The sequence below is a fragment of the Uloborus diversus genome, chromosome 5, assembly GCF_026930045.1.
Source record: "Uloborus diversus isolate 005 chromosome 5, Udiv.v.3.1, whole genome shotgun sequence".
In the NCBI taxonomy this organism is placed as follows: Eukaryota; Metazoa; Arthropoda; class Arachnida; order Araneae; family Uloboridae; genus Uloborus; species Uloborus diversus.
The window spans coordinates 101966770-101989774 of NC_072735.1; the positions used below are offsets into that span (position 1 = coordinate 101966770).

At 31.5% G+C, this 23005-nt stretch overlaps 1 protein-coding gene across 1 annotated transcript in view; it reads left to right on the top strand.

The window, feature by feature from the left end:
• Positions 1-16267: 16267 nt before the first annotated feature.
• Positions 16268-23005, top strand: part of LOC129223051 (uncharacterized) — a 114605-nt gene continuing 107867 nt past the window's right edge. Inside the window, exon 1 of the mRNA XM_054857615.1 lies at positions 16268-16381. Coding sequence (XP_054713590.1) covers positions 16268-16381 — 114 coding nt within the window. The remainder of the gene's footprint in view (positions 16382-23005) is intronic.

The following is a 23005-nucleotide window of genomic DNA, read 5'->3' on the forward strand; positions in this document are numbered from 1 at the left end:
TCTTACATTATTCTTATAGTATATAGACTTAAAATTAATATTTCTTTCATTACTTATACATACAAACCTGTTTTTATGCAGTGGATGGGGACCACATAAAAAAAAACACCATTAAAAACATTGTTCGAAACTTTACAAGTAGCTATAAAAAGTTGTTTTTGCAACACAGTTTAAAAAAAATATGTGGTGGACAGAGACTGCATAAAAAAAGTCTCACGCAGAAAATAACTCCAAACGTTATCTTTAAAAAAAATCAAAATAAATCAAGTTTTATGATAATTTTGGCGACTCCTGAAAAATTTCCTGAATAAGGAAATTTTTGGGAGGTCAGTGACTTCCCATCGGGACATCCCTGTCCTCACTTGAAGATATTACCTCACACTTGTTTTATAAATAATTTTCATACACTGCACAAAACAGGTTTGATTATAAATAAACATGAATTTAATGTAAAAGGTTATGCAATTAAATGGTATTAAATATAGCTGATATCTACAATTTATGAAAATATGATAATTTAACATTATATAAGAATAAAATATAGCATAACTACAGTTGATATTGGCTATATTTTGGTTATTGACTGTAATATTCATATACTCTATGAAATTGATTAAATATACACAAAAGTCTTATAAAGAATTACAGTATCATGTACACAAATATAATATTTTATGTAATATTAATACATGAAAAACTGATTTAAAATTATAGGTTATATAAGTATAGTTTTATTGATTATTGCTTATATGTGTTTTAATGTTTATATGTAATTTAGAATTAATGTTTTACAATAAATTTTATTAAATTTAATAGAGTTGCTTTCGCAACAGCAACAAACAAATTTAACAAAATTATAAATTTTAGAAACTGAAAAAAAAATGCAATACTTGTCCGTGCACAGCCGTAAAACACATTTTCTTTTTTTTCTTTCTTACCAACCATTAATTTTACATGAGGCATTGTTAATCTATGTTTGTGTCGTTACAATACTAATAGTTTTAGGAATATTAAATAGAAAAAAAATATATTACATTATATTTAATGATACATTAATATATCATATAAATAGTGTATTATTTTTATTAAAAGGAATAATATTGATATGACAAATGCATATAATTTTTATTTTATGAGCCTCGCAGTTCAAAATATCGAAAATATCATGATACAGGATCTCTCTTATACGATTAGGTTTAATATAAAATCATAATTAAAACAAGCATTTTGTTGGTTAAGTTTGGTTTGCTATTGAACTACACTAAAAATTTCACATATAATGCGTACAGTAGAGACGTACCGAGTATTGGTAACTATTCGGTACTCAGCCAATTTGCCGAGTACTAGGTACTCGGCCAAATTTTGATCAGATACTCGGCCAATACCGAGTAGTTTCGAAAAATTGAATATTGTTCAAGACAGATATTACAATTAATAATAAACGCAGGTATATACTATACTGCAATTACTAACAATTCAAATTTACAAGTCAAGGTTAAATTTTGAGAATAATGAAGTTTGTATTGCTTCAATGAAATAAATCTATTTTAATGTCCCCAAAGTTAACAAAATTTATTTACAAAAAATTGGGCAAAAAAGGTAAGTATAGAAAACATGGAATTTTTATATCATTAAATGGATTTTTGCTATGAACAAAAATTATTTATAAGGAACATAAAAATACCTTTGCTTAAAAAATAAAAGCAAACAAAACAACGTTAAAAGCACGAATGTGCAGGAACACTGCAGACACGTGTTTTGGCGTTACTAGGAATGCCTTTTTCAATGTATAAAATGTGAGCTCATAGATTTCAAGACATCCGACAAAAGTCGGATTTTTTTTTTTTTTTGTCGAATGTCTTTACATTCATTTGTTCACATTTTATGCCCTAAAAAAGATTCCTTGTAACACAGAAGCACATGTCTGTAGTGTTCGTGTATTTGCTTTTAAAAATTATTTATGTCTGGCGGACAAGAACTTTAATAGAATTGGTATAACTTATTTTAACTCCAACTTGATTATACATACCTTTTATTTATTAGTTTATTTTTAATTTTTAAAATTTCTTTTTTCTAATATTTTTGACACAAATAAAATCTTTTAAATAGCGCATAAACTAATTTCAGCTGGAATTTTGTTTTAAAAACTATTATAAGGACCATGGAGGTATACACTACTATTCCAATAAGTTCAAAATGCATTACGTATGTGTCGGTGGTTCTTCTTAAAACATAATTGGTACTGGGTAACTCACTACTCGGTACTCGGCCAAAGTGCTACTCGGTATGTCTCTAGCGTACAGTAAATTAAAGGTCTTGGCTAAGACGAACAAAAATCTCTAACCTCTTTACTTGAATTATTCGTTGTTGAATACTGTAATTCTCCTTTTTAGAGATGATTTGTTATTTTGTTAGGTAGTAGAAATCCCATTGCGTATCTAGGAAAAAATATTAAATATTTTGCATAGCAAATAAAGCGTGTACATTTGTTTACCCGTGGACATTTGAATTTACCTGGAGATAAACTGTTCACCTGCCATTGTGGATTACAACCTTTCCCGCGATTGTCATCTTCCTTTTTCAATATTTTCCAAAAGCAGTCATTCATTTATAAGAAATAAGTGGTTGTTTTCTGAAGATACTAATAGATGGCAATGTGCTTATTTAGTAGTAATATTTTCTAAATACATAGGTAAGCATTTATATATTGGCAAATCTTTCTGGTTTCTACAAAAACTTTGGGTTTTTCGAAGGAGGCTATTTCATTTATTTTTTCATCTTTTTTAATTAGTTTTCAAATCATAATCTATTTAGACAAGAAAAAAACTTAGAAAAAGTTAACATAGTAAAAAGTATATTTTCTTTGTCTTCAGTTTAGCATAAAAATTATAGAAAAAGAGCAAAAAAAAATCAATAGCTGAAAAAAAGCCATATCAGCCTAGGTTGGAGAGGTATTCGAGCGCAACTGTGCCAGACAACCCACCGAGTACACGCTCGTAAAATTTGTGGGTCCAAAAGTCCTGCGATAAGTCCCTTGCTAGCACTTACCTTGGGTGGACTGTATTGGAGACCATCTCTCTCCTTCAGCAGCATAATGTAATTGTAGAGATATCAGCAACTCACTCGAGGTGGCTTAACAAAGTAATTAAATTGGTAGATGCTGGCATCATTTGGGGCTAAGTGCAAAGACCCATAACACAATAAAGTTACAAAAATGCTACAGGCCTGTGTTATTCTTAATGTAAATACAGTAACACCTTTAGTGAAAATACAGGGTTTTGTATATTTGATTTGAATTCTTGATCCTGTAATATATAAGTCATATCTTCTTATAGGAAATCTTTGAATAAATTCGTTCATTGACGCAGAGTGGATAAATGAGGTGAAAGTGAATTGGGATGAAAATTAAAAATTTCATTTCTATATTTTAATCGTTATGATAATTCTTTTGATTACGTGATAAAGCAATTAAATTGATAGTTGCCGGGGTCGTAAAATGAAGTTAAAAAAGCACTACAGGCCTGAGTGCTCTGAATGAAAACATAATATACCTGTAATGAAAATGCTGTGTATTTTTATTAAGAAATTTGAAACCTTGACCCTGTAATGTAAAAGTTCTCTGCTAATGGGAAATTTTTTAAGAACTTTTCGTGCACTGAAGAAGAGTGAATAAATAAGATGAAAGGAAATTGGAATGAAAATGTATATTTTTAAGTGAAATAGTCAAATCTCGGTAACTCCAATATTCCTTTATCTCGAAGTTTTCATCAGGCTTGAAACTTTTGAGACTGTTGTGGAAACTTCCCATAACTCGAACATTTTAGTCGGTGCCTTGGGATTTGAGCTATCAAGTTTAAGTTGACTTTATTTTTATTTTTTAATTGTCATGCTAATTCTTCTGATGACGCATGCCTCAGTTTCCGATTATTATCTTTATAGGAACATATATTGACAAAAACATTTTGAAAATCAATACGAGTACATTTGGAGGCATTCGTTTGTCTAACACAGACAGTAGAGTCCCGGCACTTGAATGATAATCTGGCTGAATCTAAGAAACACCCTCAGCAGCAAGGACGGATTCAGGAATCCTTCAAGGGAGGGACGAAATTGCGCTTTTAGAACTGCAATTTTGGAAAAATCGCAAGCCTCTGAACCCTCTCCCTCACCATAATCCAGTATCATTTAAAATAGTCCTCTTGGAACTGCAGTTTTGAAAAATTAACAGAGGAAAGAGCTTGAACCTCATTCCCTTACCAAAGCCTCCTCCTAAACGTTACCAAAGATGATTTCAAATCGCGTTTTTAAGACTTCAATCAAACAAGTTAAGACTTCAACAAATTGTTCGAAAAATCTTCTGATTAAAAGTTCCATAAAATTTTTGGCAGATTAACTAAAAAATACTTTTGAAACTTTAATGTCAAAAAATTGCCTGTAGAGTGCCTTCCTTGTATCCGTCCATGCTCAGCTGGGCGAAAAAACCTCTACTTGCAGACCTATTGATAAATACCCATTAACAATACATTTATACTGCATCAACAAAAGATTTATTTTTGGATGCCCGTTAAAAAATCATGACCAATAATTCAGAACGATCATTCAACAGAATTCCAAGATTCTCGAACGGAAAAACTGCATGAATTTTGCAGAGTCCAGAGTAGTCTTGAAAGAATTTTGCTGCCTATATGGGGAGAAGAATCCTGAACAAAAAATAAATAAGTAAAATAAAAAACCTTTTTTTAAAAAATGACTAGACGAAAATCAAAGAGTCTGCACAACCATCTGACAGTGGCCTGAAAACTGCGCAACATATGGTGTAAATGTCTATTTACTTTGCACGTTTTAGCTAATTCTCTGATTTGTTACCATTTCTTATTTTCAGTTACTTATAAATTAAGTCATGGATATTTTCTATTTGTATTTGTAACACGCATCTCATTTTCCTTACTGATGTGTACAGTAAGTATAACTACTATTATCCGAATTTTTTCCAGAAAAAGAAAATAAGACTAACTTACGCAAAATATAAGTATAAGCGATTCGCAAAATAAATAATCTGTCTAAGCGCTTTTCCCTCTACGTACTAGTTAAACGCTAGTTCACACCAGTCACTTTGACAGAGATATTCAGCAAGCAATGATTTTCATTTAGAGTACAATACATCCTTACTGTACATAATGTTCAGCACATGTTACTACACTTAGCATGTAAAAACGCTCTACTTTCATTTGATAAAGACTTTAAAAATAGTTTTTCCATATTTCTAATACAAAAATTTATTAAAATAGCTTTTTTTTCGGAAGAAATTCATTTGTCCGAGTCTACTGTAATTGAACATTGACCAATTTGTAATTTTTCTTATTTCTATACATTTGAATTTCTAGCCTCATTCTGTTTAACTTGTTTCTTTTAGGTATAGTTACTTCTGTACAAAAGTTACTGCTACTCAACTGTGGTTTTATTTTTGTGTAAATCATGCAAAAATGTTTGGTGACAAATTTTACTTGACTATACCGACGAAATATCCCCCAAAAATAAATAAATGTGAAAAAAAAAGAAACAAAAAACCCCCGAACGAAACAAATAAAAGGGGCTTTACCTAAAAAATATAAAAGGAACGTAACAAAAATTGCTTGTGAGCGAAATGTAGGATTTTTTTTTTCCCCCGTTTTCTAGCGACGAAACTTAATATGTTGAAGACCTCGGGGACTTATTTTACATGCTAGAATTTACTCAGACAAAAATTAAAAAGAACAAAGCTTAAAATTAACAAATATTACAAAAATTAACTTGATATTAGCACCTTAAACAATGAAATAAGGACAGCGCAACACTAGTAAAGAAATTACACGGCAAAAAAAATTGCTAGAAATAATAGTAAGGAAAAAAATGAATAAAAATCTATCGAAAGAGACATACTGAACTGAATGAACTAAAAAAAAAAAAATCAATTAGAAAAACGTGCAAATCTCAAAGCATTAAGCAACAATGTAAACAAATCGACCGCATGGCGCATGGGCTCCCTGTTCGGTTGAGTTGATTTTACTTCTGTCCGAAACTGATTAGTTAGGAGCGAAAGAAATATGGAGTAATGATTCATAAATTATTAAATATTAAAAAATCTAGGACGAATACAAATTAAAAAAAAACTTCGTTAGGCTAACCGCTGGGATGAAAATTAATTTTGTGCCAATTTTCAAAATCATACGTTGCGCTGATTTTTCAGCAGAACATTTGATCCGAAAAGCTGTTGCGCAATCAAAAGTTAATCGCAGCTCCAGAGCTCGAATACGCTACCTTGCAGTGATTAGCAATACTAAAGAAAAAGGTAAAACATTCCATTCCACGTGCTTTCTTTAGAGAAAATTACAGGCTTCAGACAGTTTATGTTGTAATGTAATTTTAGAAGAATAGAAAAGATAGCTTCCCACAAACACAATGAAAAATTACTGTCATTCACTAAGCGTCAAAGCAAGTTATAAGTTGCGGCGTTTGTTTGTTTTACCTTTTTCATCCCCCTTTAGCCAGTAGTTGCAGCACCACCAATAGTTTATTGGAGTTTCGAATAGATATTTTTTTATATTCTTTATTTTCTGAAGGGGAAAAAAAAAACTTATTTTGGTCAAGAACAGAAATATAAAGAAAAAAAAGATTAGAAAAATAAATAAATAAACTAATAAATCGAATTTGAATTTAAAAAGTTTTTATTTTCACTTTCTTTCATTTGATTATTTTCATATTACACAGAACTCAATTCCAACCTCCCCTATTTTTCTGTATAATTCTACTATGTCATCTATTTTAAATTTGATTTGAAACAGATGCATTTTCAAGAAAATTGGTTTTACACCCCGTTATGATTTTTTTAATGAAAGTTCAAAAGTGGCCTGCTGGATGCATATTAGTTTTTCATGGCAAAATGGAAACTTCAACATCACTTCAAAAATCAATTGTTAAAAAAAAAAAAAAAAAAAAAAAAAACTTAAAAACTTGTGATATTATTTTCTTAAAAATAGGGATAGTTCAAAAAAGAAAAACCTCTGTTGGTCAAATGAAAAGGTTAGATCTCAAAAAGTGCACTGTAAAATGTACTCTGCGAATAATGGAAAGAGCACAAATCAAAATTAGCATTTAATTTTCTGGCTTCAGCTCTACTTTTATGTTATGAAGAGCTGTTACGCTTATTTTTTCTCAATTCCATTTTTTTTTATTTGATTTTGGTCAAGAACAGAGAAAAAAATAGTTTAATTTGAATTCCAACTTTTTTTTTCATTTAACTTTCATTTTATTTTTTCACACTAAGTGTGTCCTTCCTTCCCCCCATATTTTTCTGTATAGTACTATTATATCATATACTTTAAATTTGATTTGAATCATTATGCATTTGCATGAAAAATGATTTACACCTCATTATGATTTTTTTGAAGTTCAAGTTTGTCAAAATATCATTATAAAAAAAATCTAAATATTCAGACATAATTTTTTCAAAAGTCCATTTATTTAAAAAAAAAAATTTTTTACTTCCTGCCTGCATTAATATTGAAAATTCATACCGAATATAAAAAAGTTATTAGGTGGAAATAACAAATCTCTGACTGCTTTTTTTTCCCTGATAAATTTGAGGCAAATATTTTTTGCGTGAAAAATGGCACATAATTTTTGACAAAATCGAGTGTGCACTTTTTTTGTGTGCGGAAAAAGGGCACAAAATTTGCACAAAAAGTGGACACTTCTTGCAATATTCAAAAGTTATTCACTTTTTGTGCACAAATTTTGCACAAAAAGTGAATACTTCTTGTAGTATCCAAAAATCATTCACTTTTTGTGCACAAAGTTTGCACAAAAAATGTATATTTTTAGAAGTGTTCAAAAATTGTGCACTTTTTGTGCACATTGTATGCACAATGTGGCCTTTTTTGCAAAAAAAGTGCAAACATTTTCTAGCTGGGTGTTACGTGCAACTTAACTCCTGAACATTTTAAATATTCAACCGTAATGCTTGAATATAATGCAGATATTTTTTATGTGATTAATCTAAAAAGCTTTGTAGTCAAACACAATCGCTAAAAACATCCCAAACTTGCATTTCATTTAGTACAAAGACAGTTTCTTATTATGCAAGAAACTAATGTATGCATTAAATCCTTTAATTTTTATCTAGCATGAAAAGATTATTTGATTACTAATTTTTAGAAAATCAGTAATTGATTTATGCACTTTAATAATATTCAGATGCATTACGTTACAATATTTAAGTTGTTTCTTCGAAAATAAAACCGATATGCAAAATAAGAAAGGCGATACTTCAAGAGTTTCTTCCTGAAAAGCATGACTACCTTTTAAAATCGATGTAAAAAAGAAAGCTTCTTTAGAAGTGCTAGGAGTGCATAATGCGGCGAAAATAATAGAAAAGAACATCCGGTCGCAAATGTACGAAAAGCATTGCGTGGGATGCATGTCACAGATTCTTTTTTTTTGCATTTATTATATATGCGGTGCATTTGTTCTCTTTCGTAAATACGAAGTTCATTTTACAAGCAATTCAAAATTGGTTCTATTTCTATTTGGTTTGTCAAGAAAAATTGTAAGGAAATTAACTCATTTTTTTTACAACAAACAATAAAACTTATGGTGCAAAATATAGTTAAAAAAAAAAAAACTCACAATTATTTAAGAGATCTAACGTTTGTTAAACTAAATGTATCAAGCAATTGCTAAACAATAGAGATAGTACAGTCGCCGCCGCTTATATGATTCACGTTTGTTCTAAATAGTTTAGATTCCATAAAGCGACTGATTATATAAAGCGGCTAATTCAATGAAGCTGGATTTTGTTCTGTTTTTTACAATTTGTTTCATTAAAGCGGTTAATCGGAGTCCACTGTATTAACTTTATGCTATGAATATAAAACAATTAAGAATTAAATTTGAAAAAAGAGGTCTTTCATACGTCTTGTTAACATACAGGGTGTCCGAAAAGCCCTAGACATATTTTTGAAAATCATAGGAAAACAACAAAGTGACGCATAAATATGCGATTTACGGCACAATACTTTACGAGTTTACGGATTTCTTTGGGTTAAATTGTGTAGCATTGAAGATCAGAAAAAGCAAATTACCCAAGTAGGTTTAGCTAGAACATGGGGTAAACTTGAATACAATTTAGATGTGGTTTGAGCATTAAACGGTGCACATACGAGGTTCGGCTATTAATTTCCAGGACTGACGTAACTGTACGAGAACGAAAAGCTAGAAGATGGTGTTAATGACTGCATATTGAAGAGCGTTTTCTTACGCATGTGCAGTGCAATCGGCGCCATTCTGAAGTAAGTGGTTCTCATGGAAAGGCGCATTAAAACGTAGCTCTTCAATTCCTGTTGTCACCACAATGCTAACTTTTTCAACTGCTTCCAGCGTGCATCGGACTGCGGCCGATTTGTGTGTGGATCATCATCGACGCTTTTGCGCTCGTCCCGAAAGTGTTTAAAGCATTCAAAAGTTCAAGTGAACTGGTTTCAACGTTTCGCATGTTTCTGCAGCTGTCTTGCCCAATTTGAAATAAAATTTAATGTTGGTTCTTTGCTCTATTTTCACTTTGACGACAGGAATTTGAGAGCTGCGTTTTAAGGCGCCTTACCGCGAGAACAACTACCATAGAATGGCATTTATTGCACTGCACATGCAAAAGAAAACGCTCTGCAATATGTAATCATTCCAAAGCATTGACCCATTTTCCGGCTTTTCGTTCTTCTACAGAAACCTCCGTACTAAAAATTAATAGCCAGATCTTGTATTTCACTCTAGTATTGAAAAGTATCGCTTTTCGTTTAATAAAATGATTAAACATTTCACATTGCACCTGGTTTTCTTACTGTGACGGTATAGTGCCAACTTTAAAAACAATTTGCAAGTTTTTTCCTTTTCTTTCTTTCTTTCTTTCTTTTTTTTTTTTTTGACGAATTCAGAAAAGAAAATGTGTACTTATGAAGTACTCTTATGCAAACCGCACAATCATAAGACGATTTTCGCTCTTTAAAAGGTGTTTTGATGCTTCAAAGACTTTTCAGTCACTCTGTATATAGATTGCGTAAACAAGCGGTTCGTAAAAAAATAATTGGAAAGCATGAAAAAAGTTTAAAAAAAACAAAAAAAACAAATAAATAAAATAAAAAAAAAAGAAGCACTTTTTTTACATTTGAATCTCTTGCAGAACACTTACTGGTTGGAATTTAGCTTTCAAGCTTTATTACTTTTTTTTTCTATTTTTGCTTTTGATAATAATAAAATTGATAACGGATCCTATAATGCTATTAATTTAATCTTACTTCTAACATGGCACTTCTTTAAAAGCTTTGCTATGGTCTTTCTAAGACTGAAACATTGTGTTTAGATATTTTCGTTTCCCGCAAAAGATGTCAGAAAACAAAGAAACGTACTAGATGGAGAATCTAAAGTGTCTAGAACGGTATTTCTATTGCCACTATAATAGGCCAATGTCGTGTTCGCCGGACGCGGTATACACCACTCCGGGTAAGTTGGCAAATAGAAGCTGATGACTGAATCAAAGACGCAAAATGGTTCAAAACGACAGAAAAGCGGAAAAAATCTATTAACTTTGAATATCCTCAAAAGATTCTATAAAAACTGTCAAAATTGTTGTATGGTAATATTTATCTTCATGCTTGCAGATCGTACATATAGTGAAACCTCAATTTTACGTCCCTCGAATCTACGGTTTTTCCGTATTTCATGTTTTTTTATCATCAAGTCCCAGTTTTCCCGTCTACTCTTAATGTTAATTGAACCCAGATAGAAAGTTTTTGCTATTTATGAATTTCCCACATTTTACGTTTTCCCTGGGAAGTAAAGAGGAAAAAAAAGGGAAACATGTTCTAAAATAAGCAATGTGTTTCTTTTTGTGCATTTTTAAAAATAATCTGCAACGTTGAATGTTAAACTATGAAAAAGAATTATGTACTTCTCGGGCGCCAATGAAAATGAACAAGAATAAAGGGAGGTACAAATCGTCCCTTCTTTCATTATTGCATTTAAGAGCTTGCGACTAATGAATAACAATTTTCTTTCTCATAAAGACCAGAAAAAAAACTTGAAAAGTATTTCAATCTTGGAAGATGCTGCATATACTTTGGTTTCAATGACTAAAAAACAATCCATTATTATGGACTATTTTCAACCTAAACGCCCGGATTCGCAACGAAACGTGTTAAAATGGTCTGAAATTTTATGTGTAATAATGTTCTTTTCATAAAACATTGATATTATACCTTTAAAAAGAATTCTCGTTACTACCTTTAGTTTTTTTTTCTTTTTACTTTCTTCTATATCTAATATATAGGAGAAAGTATTGGATTCGTGCAAATTTTCGAATTGCGAATTTTGACGGATTTGAACGTTTTGAGGTGTGCTGAGTCCATTTCGACTATTTTTGGAAAATGTCTGTCTGTTTGTGTGCGTGTGTGTGTGTGTTCCTTGTGTATGTGTGTGTGTGTGTCACGTCTGTGTGTGACCAGTTTTTTGTGGCCGCTCTACAGGAAAAACTACCGCATGAAATCGATCGAAATTTGGTACACATATGTGGCCCTATGTGAACTTGTGCCCATTGGTTTTTGGCGCGAATTCCTCCAAGGGGGTGGAGCAATGGGACGTTTTCTGAGTTACGCGTGCTTGCTATTCCTCAGGAAGTAACTGGCTGAATCAAAAAAAATTGGTCCATATGTTGCCATTAACAGGAACAGGTGCTGATTTAATTTTGGTGTCAATAACTCAAACGGGAGTTGAGCTATAGAACGTTTTTTGTCGTCAATTGTGACTGCTGTATATAAAGAAATAATGAACGGAATGAAAGAAAAATTTATCGACGAGTAGCCCTTAGTGGGTATAAGACCTGATTCTATTTTGGTGTCAACAGCTAAAAAGGGGGCAGCGCAATCGCCGTTCTTTTTTTCCATTGTGAGTGCCCTATCTCAAGAAGTAATGCTACGTTCTGGTTGACATTTGGAATATATGTGAATCCATATGTAAACAGGCTTTGGTTCAATTTTGACGCCAATCGCTCCAAGAGGTGTTGATTTTTTTTTTTTTTTTTTTTGCGAATAAAAATAGCTTTATTAATGCAACAATAAGAAAGATAAATCGAAATAGATTGTCGTCTGCGTATTTCTCGTGATTTTAATTGTATGGAAATGATCGGAAATATTATCTCAATGATTTAAAATTTTTAACTGTTGCCATCTTATGTTTGTTTACAAAAAAAATATTTGTAATTAATTCAAGCAAGGCTTTTAAAATAACTTTCATTTTTCGCTTTTTGCTTTGCTCTTGCAATAATTCAGACATTGGGATGGTCGTCAAGTTTTTTACGTGTGTAATTTTGTTTTTGTTGGGAATATTGCTTCCTCGTCAAGCATGGGGAGGGATCAGAAAAAAAAATAAAAATATAGAAGAAAGTTTCGTGATGGCCACAACATACTATTTTGGTTTTCGCTTTCGATACATTTCCAGTATTTTCCTTTTTTAAAATTCAGTCCCTTGAAAAACGTAAAGTCGAGGTTTCACTCATTTCTATTGTTACGAATTCTGTAAATAGTAATTATTGTAGTAACGTAACCTGTAAATAGTTTCTTGTAATGAATATACAACCCCTTTACATTCGGCTGAAGTATACGATCCCCCTATTTCCTTTTTTTTTTCACTGATAAAATTTGATAACGGTCTACGCATTTCGAGAAGCAGTAGGAATGTTGTGGAAACTTTTCGATGTTTATAAAAGCGTCCCGCGTGATAAAAAGTTCAGTTTCGATTGAGAATTTGTTCTGAGAGTGTACTAGCTCTGTTTATTGCGAGGCATTTCGCTGTGTTGTTTTCGTATTTGGAAGTAACTACGTGTGTAACCGTTGAGTTCACAGTGTTGAGTGATATTTGTTTAATTGCTGATGATTAATTTAGCAGTTGTTAACGATTTCTTCTGTACATAGTGTAAATAAAGCTCCTGTGTTTTTATCAAGAACTGTGTCGTCCTTTCAAGAAAGTTGGAAGTCGCGCCGGATCCGTAACACTATTTTTAGCAAAAAGTAGAAAATTAAATTGGTTGTATTTTACACGCGAGGTTTATTTATTGCAATTACGATAATACACTTTAACAATATTTTCTGGCACTGTTGAGGAGCTGAGACAATTTTGTACTGATTATGATTTCGCAAAGGAAATCTTTTGAAATTTTAAAAGCTTGATGTGTTGTTAATTTAATGGTTTTATGAACAGATTGGTTTTTCAACTTTTCGTATAGAATTCTGAATAAGTTTCAAACATTTCTCTCTCAAAAAAATCTACATTAGAGCCTCCGAAAATTGTTATTTTCTGACTATTATTGAATTGCATGAAGAATAATGTTCCGCATTAGCCATAACAACGTTATTCTGTCACAAAAAAACAAAAAAAAAAAACTCTTTAAAATTTATTTTTTATCAATGTTTTAAGAGCATTAGTCCCAATCTCGTACTCAGTAAACAAACGTGTTTACATATCCTGCAAAGTAGAGAACATTCTTACGTTAGTCTGACTTTGAGGTGCAGATATCTTTTGAAACTCGTCAAATTTGACGGTCAATCTCTTTGTTAAAAAAGCAATTTGCCCTAGTCATACCATAACAGATTATTTTCCAGTTTACTTGGTGTTGCTAAACAGCGAAAATAAAACTAAAACATCTGCCACGACAACAGTCGCAGGTGGTTGCAGCTAAAATGTTATTGCTTATTTGCAGAAAGGTTTAAACTATTGATTTATATGATTTTTACCCTCGAAAGCCACCGATAAAAGTATATTCAACAATAATTTTTAATTTTATTTTTTCGGAAGTTATGTTTTTTATTTCAGATAGTTTTAAATTTTGATGAATTTTAATTTTTATTTGCAGTGTAATCTGTATCCTATGAGTGTGAAAAATCAATCAGAAATGAATTTTATTAAATTTTAGTTCTTCTTATTGAGCGAGTGAAAAAAAAAAAAACTGAACTATAAGCTCCACGTCCGAAAAAAATAAGAACATAATTGTTCAACAATCTTTATTTTTGTAAAAACGATTTTTTTTTCAAAAAACTGTAATGGAGTAAGTTACTACAACTCAAAGGGTAAGTAACTACAACATAAAATATTTCCTATCTTAAAACTTGAACATTGCTATTTTTTCCGCCATTGAACCACTGTGCTACGGGGATTCTTTTTACATTGGAATGATAAAAAATACAAAGATAATTACAAAGAAGGAGTTTTTTTAGAAACTGCATATTCTTCAATCAAATTATGTTAAATATTTTTTTTAACCAAATCAACTCTAAGTTTTGAAACAAACACTACACAATAGGGCAGCCTATCGTTTTCTCTTTTAACCGGTTTAAATGTGTGAATCAATTTCCAAGGTCAACGAGAGGTTATCTAACCAAAGAGGATAACTGAACGTTAAGAAATTCAACTAAACAGTAAAAAAACTTAGACAAAAATTATCAGTAATCTCAATCTATTATTATCTTAAAAATATATTTAAATGGAATGTAAGTCATTATTTTAACTAAGCAAAACTAAGTAAATCAAAATTCACAGAATGGTATAAGGAAGTAGTTAAACTATATTGTGAAAATGATAATCTTTTTGGAGAAAAGAAGAATTTTTTAACGCAGACAGTAAAAAAAGAACCCCCCGAAGATTTTTTTTTTTTTTTTTTTTAAAGGAGCGTTTACAAAGTTCATATTAAACCCGTGCTATGTAGCCAATTTCATTTTTCATTTTACTTCAAGTTGACCATAGACCTAGAGAGTAGGATAAAAAAGTACGTATAGTCATGATTTAGATGTAGAAATACAATGTTCGTAACTGTTCCTGAGTTATCCTCGTACTTCGTTTACTGGTTTACGCTTCACTAATTTTATTTATTATGTATTTAATTGTTTATTTATTTTGGTGGGGATTCGAAATTTAAGTGAAAATTTATTTGTTTTCACAAAACATACCCATTACAAAAAATTATTACCAATGATTCAATAATAACCACATTAGTTTTAAACTTGTTTTAATTGGAAAAGCACTTCTAAGGTATAGTAGCCATTATCATTCCCACCAGAAAAGCCACTCTAAGTTTCTAAAGATTAAGCTTCTAGTCGTTCCAAGCAAGGGGAAAATTACTTTGTAACACTATGCATTTTAGAATATTTTAGATAAATTATCCAGTCACAGTTAAAAGGCTAAATTGTTGGTTTCATGAGTAGATGGCGCTACCCTTGGCGCCACTCCGAAAATTATCCAGTGTTGGCGACAAGATTCCTGAAACTCCGGAGATGGAACGAAAGCTGTTCACCACATTTTCCGCACTTCCACTCAAACGAGAGCCGGGAATGATTCTCCGGAGAAACTTTGGAGCAGAAATGCGTGGAGAAGCAATACTTTTTGCACGATTTTTACTGTTGCGTCGGAGTGGTTTTTACCGCTACTTCGAATATATCCGCAGTTAAAACTATTGAATTTTTCTGTAAAAAGGAAATCTCTGAAAAAATGTCTGAAGAATTGTATGGCATTTCGTTCTCTTGATTGGCAACACGAATTTGGATTTCCATTTGCATTTGATGAATGAAGCTAAAAGCCTTTATATTAAAAAAGAATTGTAATGTCTTTTCTGTTCAATTTACAAATATATAAAATACATACATATTGATTTTATCCGTTTTATGTGCAGTAAAATGTACAAAATATATTACAAAAAAGTTCGTTTTATGTTTTGTCCAATTTGAGAAAGCATCAAAATAATGTGTTAAAGATGTGACTGATAGTTTTTTTACGGTCAGCAGTGATGAAATAACAAGACTATTACTGTTGAAAAAAAAAATTCTTCAGAAAAATATGTAAAAAAATGCTATTGAATAATACTTGTTTTTCAAAAAATAACTTTTAAAAGATCTAGTAATGAGAAAATGGCCTTAATGTTTTCATCATAAAATACTAAACAATGATATTAAGATTTAAAAAAGTCTGTCAGTGAGTGAACGTATTCTTGAACAAATACTGATGACATGGTTTTGAACTTAAAGAGAAAAAACTCAGTTTATTGAATATGCATTTAAATAAAAGATTAAAGACTTTTGAACTAAAAGACTTAAGTATGAAACGAGCATATGGTAATCAATGAAGAAGAAGCAGTTTTAAGTATCAATTTTTATAAACGCATTTCGATTGCAATTTGCGATATGTTTTATGATATGTGATGGCTGGTGATCACGTGAACAATCCACCTGTGACATTTCCTGTTGGTGATGTCGTAAAACAGGGATACCTGTTTGTGAAGAGACCTCCTAGGAGATATTTTAGTAAAATACGAGTAAGTATAGTGATTATCCTTAATTAGTTATTCAAGGATTATTAGTTTAAAATGAAGCATGAGCAAAACCAGTACTGATTTGCAGTTTTTTGCATTGTTGAAAGTAACAGCTCTCATTTTATAAAGTAGAAGTATAGCTTTATGTCATCTACCTTTAATGTATTAAATGAGATATGTTGACATAAACCTTAAATTTTTAAAGCGAATTACCAGTAGTTGGCGCTGTACTACCGCCGTGGGAAGACAAAGCGCGGTATCTGCAAAAATGAGTGTTTGAGATCTTTGAAGAAACTTTTGGAATTTGACTTTTTTTTTTTTCGCGCTATTTTTCAGCGGAAACCGAATATGCAGGGTTGTACAATAAGGCTAATTTTCAGTTACAGATATATACTAGTAGTTGATATGTATAGGACATAAAATAATTTGAAAGAAAAATGTAGGCACCAAACGATCAGCTTAAAATAAGCTGAAAAACTAAACACTGTTTTCTAATTTTGTACTTTTCATAAAATTATGTTTATGCTTTATTTATTTATGTATTTTGCTAATTTCCTTTTTATTTGCAAGCATTTGTTCGAGTGGTTTTATTTGCTTTTAGCTTGGATGTTTAGAAGTAAAATATATATTGCTTACTTAAGACAAACGAGGAGAAATTTATAATTTATTTATTTTTATTTTATTACAGATGTTTGTTCTGTGCTGTTTTATAATTTAATTTTAACTATATTTAATCCCATGTAACTGTGATATGCTCTCTGTAAAATTTTCATAGGTTATTGTTAATACTTTAATGCAATGAAGAAAGTTTTTATATTTCTCTTACATTCATTTCGAAGTCTTAGTATTAGTGTACACGTTAGTGACAAAGTTCAAAATATGGTAATTGTCAACATTATCTGGTGAGTATCAACATTCGTATACCAAAGACATCGATGAAACACAGAATATTTTTGGCAAATCACTGATGAAAACGAGATTTTCCAGTTTATATCTATCGCGGTATCACATATATTTGGGACCGTATTATCTTTTTTTTACTTCCTTTTACAAAAAAAAAAGTATTGTATTCGCGAAAAAAATTTCACTTAAAAATAGACCTTAATTTTCATTTTGCTCACTCCCGAATGAATGTTGAGTTTTTTTTTTCGACTCGACCACACGTTGATAAGTTCCTAAGAACGTATAGACACGCGAAATATCCATAATGATTATTCTCGAGTTAATTACAACGAATTTTCTCGTGACGTCTGTATGTACGTATGTGCGGATGTGCGTATGTGCGTATGTACGTCACATAACTCGAGAACGGTAAGTCTTAGAAAGTTGAAATTTGGTATGTACATTCCTAGTGGGGGTCTAGATGTGCACCTCCCCTTTTGGTTGTATTCGAGTGTTATTAAAGGCTTCTTTTGAGCTTTTTTTGGGAGGGGGGAATCATTGTTAATTTTGATGTAAACTCAAGTGGTGTTATAATTTGGCGGGCACTTGGCGATATATCGCCAGTCTTTTGATCGTCAAGTTTTTGTCACCAACGTGGCGACAAATTTGGCGATTTTTTAAAAAAATCTGTTTCAATTTGGCCACTGTTGCTGATATTAGGAGAGTAAACTCTTGAATCACATTAAAATTGTCAGTAATGGGGAAATGACATTAAATTGGAGTAAAAGGAAGTCATGCGATGCACACATCAGCTCGTTTCCCTTCAAAATGATGTATTTTGTTGCCATTTTTTTGATATTGAAAAAGCATTTCTCCAAGGAAGCTGTTTTTCGTGAAATCTTTAGCTTCATTTCCTTTCTCTTAAAATTGCTTGCTTAATTCTGATTTAAAATTAGTTTTAAAATATGCTATCAATATGTGATTTAATTAAAAACTTTATAAAATATTTAAAATTATTTATTACTAATGGGCGTCAATATTTATTATCTAAAAAGCCTTTTTGGATCTAAAATTAACTGGTTGTTTTGGGGAAATTATTATAAAATCGTTATAAACATTTTTGCAATTATTTCAAACAGTTTTATTTTATACGCTCAAGATTTCTGAAAAAAGGCATTTTTACACAAACGTGTTTCTTATGCGCTATATAGGGACCGGATACGAAAAATCGCAAAAAAAAAAAAAAAAAAAAAAAAAAAAAAAAAAAAAAAAAAAAAAAAAAAAAAAAAAAAAATTTTTGTTGTTTTTGCAACACATCTAAAAAAGATTCTTTTATGCGGTGGGAAGGGATTGCATAAAAAAAGTCTCACATAGGAACTAACGTAAAAACATACAAAACAACTAGGAATTGCCTATTTAAATGGAATCAAAATAAACCAAGGGGTGGTATCTTTGCCGAGTAGTCGGGCAAAATTTCCCGAATAAGGACATTTTTGGGAGGTCACAGTGACTTCCCAATAAGGTGTCTTTGTCGTCACTTGAAGATCTAACTCATCGTCGTTTTGAAAATAATTTCGTCAATTGAGTCTCAATCTAATTGAAATTTTCATATACCTAAAAGAAAAATCACACAAAAAAAAAAAAAAAAGCACTCGAAATATAATCTGTACAAATAATGTACGAAATATATTCAAGAATTTTAAAGAAACTTTTAAAAAATCCATTGACATACATATTTTTAAAATAATGGGTGAATTGGAGACCTTGAGGTGAAAAGGAAAAGGTTCCAGATTATTTAGGCTTTATGATTTAAATATAAAGTGAAATATGTAAAGAGAAATATTTTTTTTGACATCACAATTAAACTAAAATGCTATATCATATTAAACAAAAAGTGTGTAACAAAGCTACATTTCACAAGAAAAATAATTTAGTTTCTCAATAATTCAATGTAGTATTTTGAAACTAATTGGTTTTTACCGCTAGACTCATTGCGTTGCTACTGGAGCAAAATTTTATTTAGTTATTCGGATTATTACTTATCATTTACAATTCATTGAATTAGTAGAAATATTAAGAACAAGAACGGGGCAGTTCCAGTATTAATTGCACGCTAGGAATCAACATATTAAATCAAAAAGTCATTAAAATTGGCTTTAAGGATACAATTTCTAATTTATGGTAAAAAATTTAAATTTAAAAGTATCTGTACAACAAGGATTTTTTTTATCCATGAAAGTTTTTAACAAGTGGAGCTATCTCCTTCTTGAATCGAAGTCTAATACAGCTATGGATAATTAAAGTAATTATCACACGCATATTTTTGAACAATGTATTGAAAGTTGCCTATTTGATAGAGTGGTTCCTAATATGATTATTTTTATTCAATATGTTGCTAGTCAATATTTGCTTTTTGGATGAAATCCTAAGTTAAAATAGCTAAGGTTTTATAGTTTTTTACAATCTTGAAGTTTCTGAACAAATAATCAAGTATTTTTCAAAATCCTCCACAAAACGCCTGAAATCAAAATAGGTGGCTATTTACAGCAATATATACTGGTATGTACAACGCATGGTACAATAAAAATTTTGCTCGTACGTATTTATATTTAGTCGTTTATTCAACTTTAAAAAAGTCCATAATGTTCCTCTAATATTATAGAAGTTATATCAAAATTGTAAGAATTATTGAATACTAATAAGTCAATTTTTTAGGCACCAAAGTTTTAAATTACTCAGTAATTTTAGTTAATTAAAGGCTACGTTAAAAAAAATCTTAATTAAAAATAAATAAAAAAACTTTAAAAAAACGCATTTCTTGCATGTTTTTTTTAAATTCACTTATCTATTAAAAATAGGCAAAATAATATTTTAAAAAAATCTTATCATTTAGAAAAGCGGTTATGGAAGAGTCGTGACAAACTGCATTTTCAAAAGTAGGGGAGACCGGGGCAATGACTATGCTATTAATTTTCGTGGTTTATTAATTTATTTTTAAGGATAGAAAAAATAATTTTACATGAGCTGTTAGAGTAGTCCTTTGTAGTATTAAATATATTGCCATTTACTTTTTCAAATAAAAATAACGAAGGATATTTTTATTTTTTCATAAGCTTAACTAATCGTCATCTTGTCCCAGTACTGGGGCAAGATGACTTTGACCTAGGGGCAAGATGACAACGTTGAAAAAGGTTGAACATATTTTATGTTTTGAATATGTTACCTACTTTTACAAATGATAACTGTGTTTTAACATCTTACTAAGTATCAAATTAAGCGTAATGCGTTGTAGCGTAATGTTCAAGTGTTAAGTTCTGCAGCTAAAAATAGACACAAATAAAAATACCATTTTCATGATTGGAACATTCCTCATGCCACCACTCTTGGCTTTTACAGCTCTGGATCCATTCTTCTGTTGGAGGGTCTCAAAATTCCACTTTCCAAGCAAGGCATCTTAGAACACTATTCTTTGAATTTGATGCAACTGCATTGCTTGGCATGAATACGGGCCCACACTAATAGACTTGGACCTACAGTAATTTGGTCTGAGTTTTTTTTTTTTTACTCCCTTTTTAGCTTCACAAGCTTATTTTCCCTGTTTTTTTAAATAATTCTTTTTTTTCCGCTTTGCTCCTTGTTCTGACATTTCTTTGACGGGTGAGCTTGTAAGAATATTTGAGCTTCAGTTTTTGTTTTCTCGCATTGTGTTGCTTTACGCAATGCATTGAAATCAAAAACACTAGCATGCTTATTTGGTGTATCGGAATCAGCATTTGCCATAACTTCTGCTTCGTCGGGAGGGTTTATATGTTGGTTTTCTACTCCCAAGGTCTGAGGATTAGCACTATTATTCAGTTTCAGAGCCAACAACGTCATAGTACGCTAAAAAACAAGAAAATTATGAGACTTGATACCTCATTCTTTAAACCCTTTATCGGCATTTCCAACTATAGCTGCTTTGAAGTAAGCGGTGCTCAAAAGCTCACCAACATTTTTTTTTCTGTGATAGTTTGTCCTTGATGAATGACCAAAAAGTTGTCACATACTTGGCTATAGTAGGTTTTTAATGGGCAGAAAAATGACGTATCAGGAGCTAGAGACGATGGGATGTGTGAAATGGCAACCCAACCATAATGTTTTTTCACTACGATATAAGATAGCCTGTAAAGCTTTGTGAGATTTACGATTGTCAATAATCAGCAGAGCAGGAGATTCTTTGCTTGGTTTAATTCATTGAACTAGTCATTTGGTCAACTAATTTATAAATAGCCCTTGGTCACCCACTTTCGAACGATATCTGCCTTCATTCAATGCGTCCTTTAGCCCCAGAGGAGAAGCGCAAGGTCGCGTGGACAAACAGATAGCGTTTACAGGAATTTAATAAAGTGGACAACGTAGTTAGTTTAATAAATTCCGAAACACGGGCAATAGGCAAGGTCGTCATCTTGCCCCGCGTTGCTGCCCGTCATCTTGCCCCAGACTGCCTGTTTGAACTGATTCTTCTCCGTTGCTATAACAGAAGGCGATTAATTGACATATATTAATGGTAATGGGTAGTATTTAAACAAAGTTACTCATAAATACTCAAGAGACACGGTATATCATGTATGTAAATGCAGCAGAGCTTATTTACGCATGCATAAAAGTTATATCGTGGCAACGGTAAACAATCAGAGCTAAAGAACTAACACAAATATGGCGATTTCAGCGTCTCTATACTATTGTTGAACGAACAGCGGATACAAGAGCCAGTAGCATGCAGTTGATGAAGTTACCTAGTTTAAAACGGAAAAATTAAGGCATTCGTCATCCTGCCGCGGTCTCCCCTACGTTGGGAAAACTTAATGATTGACAATCTCTGTTCTAAAATATTTACATTTTAAAAGCAAATACAATTATAAAGTAACAATTTACAGAGGAAAGTTTGTGTTTTAATTAAAATTATTACTAGAAGACGAAAAATAAACTATTTTATTTACCAAATACCAGAACATTAACTAGTGACGTACCTATATGGATGACACTCGAGGCGGTGATTTGTGTTGTCTGCCCCCCCCCCCCTTTACAAACGCAAAAAAAAAGTTTGAATTATTATCTCTGCAAAGTTGAAAATATTAGATCCATTTCAGTTTCAGCCCCTCCAAAGGGTGCTTCACATCGCAAGCGCTTCCCTTTCCCCGTGGTGATGCAACTGCGTTTGATAGAGTAAATATAATTTAAAACGAACTGAAATGTGCCTCACATGACTTCCTTTTACTCGAATTTAATGTCATTTTTCCATTATTGGTAATTTTAATGTGATTCAATAGTTTACCCTCTAAATATCACCTACAGGGGCCAAATTACAACCAGATAAAAAAAAAAATTGCCAAATTTGTCGCTAAATTGGCGACAAAATTTGCCGACCAAAAAACTGGCGATATATCGCCAAAGGTTCGCAAAATTCTAACAACACTTGAGTTTACATCGAAATTAACAATGATTTCCCCCCAAAAAAGGGGCACAAAACCCCTTTAGAAACACCCGAATGCAACAAAAAGAGAAGGTGCACAACTAGACCCCTCTAGGAGTCTACGTACCAAATTTCATTTTTCTAGGGAATACCGTTCTTGAGTTATGCGACATACATCCGCACATACGTACATACAGACGTCACGAGAAAACTCGTTGTAACTAACTCGAGAATCGTCAAAATGGACATTTCGCGTGTCTATACGTTCTTAGGCACTTATCCACGTGTGGTCG